This window comes from Manacus vitellinus, unplaced genomic scaffold, assembly GCF_001715985.3.
Source record: "Manacus vitellinus isolate BGI_N305 unplaced genomic scaffold, ASM171598v3 scaffold_52_pilon, whole genome shotgun sequence".
Lineage (NCBI taxonomy): Eukaryota > Metazoa > Chordata > Aves > Passeriformes > Pipridae > Manacus > Manacus vitellinus.
Genome location: NW_021940628.1, coordinates 3,802,482 through 3,808,906, shown reverse-complemented (window position 1 = coordinate 3,808,906; position 6,425 = coordinate 3,802,482). Strand labels below are relative to the sequence as shown.

Below are 6,425 nucleotides of genomic sequence, written 5' to 3'. Positions count from 1 at the left end.
CTGCCCGCCCGTCCCGGTGCCGCCGCCGGTGCCGGGGGAGCTCCCGGGGAGGGGGGAGGCAGCGCGTTATTTCCGATGCTTCACCTCCTTGTCTGACGCTTTGGAGTCCCCGCTGTGCCCGTTCCCCGTGCTGTTCAGGAATATTTTATCCAGCCCCTTGAGGGACTCCACCAGGTAGTTCTGGAAGGCGGTGAGGGCGGCGCAGATGGCCGGGCCCCCAAAGCCGTGGGTTATGAGGCTGAAGTGAGTCAAACAGCTCTGCACACCGGGCTCCAGGATCAGCGAGGGGCGGCTGTTCCCCAGCGGAGACCGGTCCTGGGCTATCAGGTCTGCAAACTCCTTGCAAATTTGTCTGAAAGAGAGAGGGTTTGGTCATTAGATGGCTCATGGAGAGCTGCAGGACACAGAATCATGGAATCCCGGGATAGTCTGGGTTGGAAGGGATGTTGAAGATCATCCAGTTCTAACCCCTCTGACGTGGACACCTTCCACTAGACCAGGTTGCTCAGAGCTCCATAAAACCTGGCATTAAACATTTCCAGGGATGGAGCAGCCACAGCTTCTCTGGGTGTGTCTGGGGGTTCTTTTCATCCTCCCTGCACCAACAGCCACCTCCTCCCCACCAGGATTTTTCAGCTCCAGCCTGTGGAAAGCTCCTGGGTGCAGAGTTGGAGCCACTGCCACTGCTCCTGCTCTGAAGGGGCACATGAGGCAGTGCCAAAATGCTCCCCTGTGGTTGTGCTACCCTCTCCCATGGAGGAACAAGCCCTTCAGTCCCTGCAGGCCCTTCACCTGGCTGCTCATCCTCCTGCAGCGTGTGAGCCCCTCTCTTCCCCATGGAAGAGGAAGCTCTGGGGGCCAACGCTGCCCTCCTGGGCTGTGGGCACCGAACACGCGGGTGGCTCGCTGCCAGCTGCACTCACTTGGTGGCCAGCAGCATGTTTTTCCTGGTGTGCAGCTCGGCGGGGTCGGAGTGCTGCCGGCACAGGTACTCTGCCGCCGCCTTGGCCGGGAACTCGGTCTCGCAGACGTACCCGAAGTCCCGAGCCAGGTGAATGGCCTCACCTGTGGGCAGCACAGAGGGACATCAGCACTGAGCCCACACCCTGGGCGAGGGGAGAACTTCTGCAGCAGCTTCAGCCTTTTCACTGGGGGGGCTCATTTCTGGTGGGACTGGGGTGCTTCCCTTCGCAGTGACCGCCCAAGAGCTCTCCCCACCTCAGGTCTTGGTGTAGAAACCACTGTGAGTTTCTCATTCTCCTCTGTGAGGCAATTAGTCCATGTGGGCCAAATGAGCCATTGCCTGCTCTAAACAGCAGCTGGATCCTTCCTTTACTGCCTTTTAAAAGAGCATCAGGAAGGTGCTGGCTTTGGAGCAGAGTGAGGTGTGACTCTGGGCACCTGCTCCGAAAGGAAGAGCAGCAGAGGCGTTTCTCACTTGGGGCCATCTCCTGCTGCATCTTTCTCTCCCTTCTTCTTCCCAGATTTCCTGCTTGGCTGTTCCAAACCGAGCAGAAATGGGGGCTGGAGGGTGAAAAAGCAACCTCAGCCCTGTGACCACAGGACAAAGCAGGGCTGTGAGGAAGGGGCAGGAGGAAGGGGGTTACATCCTCCCACAGTGAGCTGGGGCCCTCGGGCTGGACGTGCAGGCAGCGTATCCATCACCCCGTGGAAATGCCCACCCATTGATGGGATTGATCCATCTCCAGTCGTCCCCGTGGAAATAATCAGAGCTGATGGCCATTGATCATGCCCAACACCCAAAATCCAGGTCAGGCAGGCAGAGCTAATTTGACTTGCCCCCCTGCTGCTCACACGTATTAGGCCATCCATCCTAGCAGCATTAACCCAGATCCCAGCCCGGCCTGCCTGGATCCTGGAGCTCGGGTAGGGGGAACTGCCCGTGCTTCCCACATAAGGACAGCACTTTCCGCTTCAGCCTCTCCTCCAAAGAAGGAGCAAATAAGGTAAACCTACAGAATCAGAACTGCAGTTGTTTGTGTGTCAAAAGACAGTCAGAAAGGAACAACTACTGGAAAACTGTTACTGGGATGATAAAAGACAGCTGAGTAAGCCCGTGGTCAGAGACAAGGCTGGAGCCAGGATTTATTTCCTCCATGAGTGTGAGTGGCTGCATATCTGAATGTCTTAAAGGCAATTTGGAGTCTGGATTAGGGAGGTATCAGGGGGAACAGGGCAACCTGGCTTTGGGAAGAGATGTTAAAGCCACACTGAGTCAGAGCCTGGGGAGGAGAGGCTGCAGGAGAACACTTGGGGGGCCATGGTGGGCAAAGCAGCCACAGGTGCTTGCCTGAGGCTCTTTTGAGAACTTAGGGGTGTTTCTGGAGTGCAAATACAGCCCTGCTGCTCCCCTGGGGCCAGGCTGGAGCTGCTCTCATGGAGGAGTTGCTCAAGAGAAGGTGAGTGCTCTGTGTACTTGGTGAGGACTCCAAAGGGAGCTGTTTCTGCCTGGTGCTTCCTGGGTTCCCCAGGAACATCCTCCCCATCTGTGTGAGTGGGTCAGTGTAAGAAAAAATATATCATCAGCGTTCAAAGAGAAACCTGGGGGCTCTTTTAAATGGTCAGACATTGGGAAGGCAGAGGGGAGAAAACAAATTAAGCCAAGACAGCAAATGTCCAGGAAAGAGGGTGCCTGGGACAGAGGGGCACAAGGCAGTTCTGTGTGAGGGGTCAGGGAAAGCAGCAGCACCTTCCTCTGGGTGGAACATCCCTGGTACCATCACATGTTCAGGAGGAAATTACATCCACCAAGCACACATGGCACCACTCCTATTTACCATGAGCTGGCAAGCAGGAACCAAAACAGCATCAGCCACCTGAACTCAAACTGTACATTTTTCCTTCCCTCCTTTCTTTCCTTCTTTCTTTTCTTTTCATGGAAATCAGCCTTTCATTCAGCACAAACCAACTGCCCTCGGTAACAACCTCGGCCTAATGAAGCGGGTCATTTAATTTGCCGGCGACAATGGGGATGATTTTCTATTCAGGATCCGCAGGCAGCTGCCTGCCCCGCGCCGGGCACGGCCACAATGGATTCCGGAGCTCGGAGGGAGGCGGAGCCGTCATTCCATTTGTTTGTGTCCCGTGTCCTCTCCTCCCAGGGCGCAGCGGAGACATCATCATTTCCACGGCGCAAAGAAGTAGGAGGGGAGGAAACAACCGAGTGGCTTTGGGCAGGGGCACCTCACTCATCCCGGCGGGGATGGATGCACATTTTCCGTGGCTCGGCCCTTAACGCCGCGCTCCGAGGGCAGGTGCTGCACACCTGAGCTCCACCCGGGAGACCTCGGAGCTGTTCGGCATCTCCTGGATGTCTCACTCCCCCCCTGCTGTGCCAGGGAGGAGGGAAGCACTTGGATGAGGGGCATTTCCTCCTTACAGGAGATGAGGAGAAGGGCACAGAGCCGGGGTGGGGATGGAGCCCTGACGGAGGGGTCAGCGGTGTGTCCGGAGTGGGGGCACGGGGCTGCAGAGCAGCTGTGGAATCTTGGCAGCTTTGCTCAAGCTTTTTTTGTGTTTGGTCTCTGTGACCCAACTTTTAGCACCAGCTCACAGAAAAGAGGGGTACCCTGAGCTCCAGCCAGACCCACTCAGCATCCATGGGGGTGCCTTTCCCACGGGCTGTGGCTGGTCTGACAGAAATGACTGAGTTTTGGAAAACAGACACAGAACCATAGAATGGTTTGGGTTGGAATAGACCTTAAACACCATCCAGTTCCAACCCCCTGCCATGGGCAGGGCCACCATGCTTGGACATTGTCTTGGACATTTGCTGTCCTGGTTTAATTTGTGTTCAGCCCTCTGCCTTCCCAAGGGTCTGTTCATTTTAAAGGACTTGTGCTTGGATCAGAGGCTTACACAGGGCACATTCCCAGGCTCAGCTGGTGGTGACTGCCCCATACTTTAGGTGTTCTGGTTTGTGGAAAGCTGGAAATGAAGGGAGTGGAAGTTTTGGCACTCCCACCCTCTGTGGGAGCAGCTCTTACCTTCCACGAGGGATGTCAGCAGGGTGACGTTGGCAGCTTTGCGCCTTCCTGCAGGTAGATTTAATCCGATTTTCTCTAACCTTTCCCTTAAACACCGACCCCCATTTTTTGATTTGGCTCTGAAAAGAGAAAACAAAGGGAGGGAGGAAATTCAATGTAATTCATGTTAAAATAACCATGGCCCCAGTTTAAGCTTTGAGGTTTGAAAAGAAAGAAGAAGAAGAAGCAGAAATCCTATTCCCCAACGTACCGCACACCAGAATTTCTCCTCTCTGTTTGTCTGAGAGGTAAGAGCTGGTGCTGAACACAGATCCCAGGGCTCTTGGAGCAGCTCACCTGCGGAGGACCCCGCCGAGGAGAGAGGCGTTGAGACACTCGGGGGGCGAGAGCCTCCTCTGCACCTCCCCGACCGTCACCTTGTACTTGGAGGTGGAGCTGAGGAGGGACAGGCGGCCGGGCACGGAGCAGAACACCTCGTTGGGATTCGTCACCCCTCCAACCAGGCCATCCTTGTTCATTGACAGGCTGGAGATGGTGGTGCCGTTGGCCTTCGAGGGGATGGGCACTGGGAGACAAGGAAGGGAGAGAGAAGAGGAGACTGTGGCTGAGAGAGCCCGGAGCCAGGGACGCTGAGCGGTGACTCTGGGCAGCTCTGCAGCCTCCCACACCACGTCCTGCCATCCACAAACAGCAGAACAGCTGCTGGGATGTCTCAGTTAGTTCCCTGTTTTCCTCAATGAAAGAAGAGATGTGGGGTGATGAAACCAAACTAAGTAAAGGTCACAGAAAGGAAGAAGCCTGGATGCTGCTCTTGCCTGCGTTCCCACACCTCCCAGCTCGGCTGCAATTAAAGCCGAGGTTTTGGGCTGGTCTCCTGGAAGGCTCAGGACTGTCCACAGTGTCACTGGCTGGACCTTTGAGCAACTCCCCTCCCTGCCCCCTCTGGGTGCTCCGTGGAGGTGGCTGGCAGGGTGAAGTGTGGCTGGTCCCCCTGTCTGGGGCACCGATCCCCTCCCAGTATCTCAGCAGCATCCCAGCTCTGCCCGGCACACGCTGCGTCCCACCGGGCAGGATCAACCCCCTGAGCCACCACCTGCACTCCCTGCCCCAAACCCGGGAGCTGCTGGGCTGGCTGAGAGCTGTGCTTCCAGCGTGCACCCATGGGAACCAGGGGAGAGAGTCTCTTTGCCTTCAGCTTTGGGATTAGCCCCACAACCAGCCACAGCCCTGAACTTTCATCATCCCTCCCTTAAAGGAAGCTTGAGAAGATCAAACCCAATTTATCCAGCACAGACTTCCCTTTACTTAATGGGCAAAAGTCAATTAACACAAGGTTAGGCACTGGTGACTGCAGCGTTGCATCAGGCCCGTGGCGTCGCACAGGGATGAAGGGGCTCAGTTTTCCCATTTGTCATTCCATGAGAAACGTTCTTAGACGCAATAAACCTTTACAGGTTAAAACTGTGGCTGAGACTTGTGCCAAATCTCTTTGGCTTTTATGTTCTGAAACTAATAACCAATTTAACTTGGGGAACAATACAGGTTTTGAAGGAATCCAAAGATCATTTTGTCCCTGGCATTCTTTGTGGTTCCTCGGGAATGACTGTTCCACAGTCAGATGGTTCCTGCAAGTAACACAGCAGCGAATGCCAGGGTGAGGTGCAGGGTTTATAGAGGAAACACACATGGCCAAAACGAAACAGAAACCCCAGAATTAACAGGGGAGGGTACAGGGACTGGACCTATGAGGGGGTGCTTACAATCAGCACATTGTAAATCCAGCTCAATGACTTTTAGCGTGGCAACAAAAATCAGCACTTTACATAAAAATGGCTCATGTTTTAAGACTAAAGGATGAATGGAAATGAACTGAAGGACGTGGAGTTTCCTCCCAACATGAAACTTAGACAAAGTCAGGGAGTGAAGGGTGGGATGCACCAGTGCCCTGCTGGAACCAGCAGCTGCAGTGGGTGTTTGCCATGACTGAGGCTGGTTCAGGGATGTTCAGGGAAGAACAAGTACAGGAACATCCCCATGAGACATAGGAAACCAAAACTATTTCCAGGAAGCAGCGACTTCAAAGCTTTCTTCCACAGTCCCGGAACAGGTTAGGTCAGTCTCCAGGGGATCCTTTAGAATCAAAAGTCACAGCGTGGTTTGCAAATACCCAGGGCCCTGCAGGTCCCAGTCCCGGCGTGGGGGTTCTGCTGCAGGAAGGGCCACCCCCCAAGCCAGCCCCCCTAGGGGGGAAGGTGTTGCCTGTAGTGTCGTATGAAGGGCTGTGCATAAGTGACCCCTCTGCCAGGCGTGTTGTCCGGGTGTCTCTGTGCATGCCCACGATCATGCGGGGGCCGCGTTCGAGCCGCATGCGTGGCCAGGGACCTGCACACAGAGAGGGATGGCAGAGCCATGCAGGGA

At 55.2% G+C, this 6,425-nt stretch overlaps 1 protein-coding gene across 1 annotated transcript in view; it reads right to left on the bottom strand.

Annotated features, from left to right (window-relative positions):
- Nucleotides 1-66: 66 nt before the first annotated feature.
- The window catches only part of TFAP2E (transcription factor AP-2 epsilon), a 10,700-nt gene continuing 4,341 nt past the window's right edge, over nt 67-6,425 (bottom strand). Inside the window, exons 2-5 of the mRNA XM_029963060.1 lie at nt 4,344-4,611; nt 4,008-4,126; nt 924-1,065; nt 67-352 (exon numbers count right to left, since the gene is read on the bottom strand). Coding sequence (XP_029818920.1) covers nt 67-352; nt 924-1,065; nt 4,008-4,126; nt 4,344-4,611 — 815 coding nt within the window. The remainder of the gene's footprint in view (nt 353-923; nt 1,066-4,007; nt 4,127-4,343; nt 4,612-6,425) is intronic.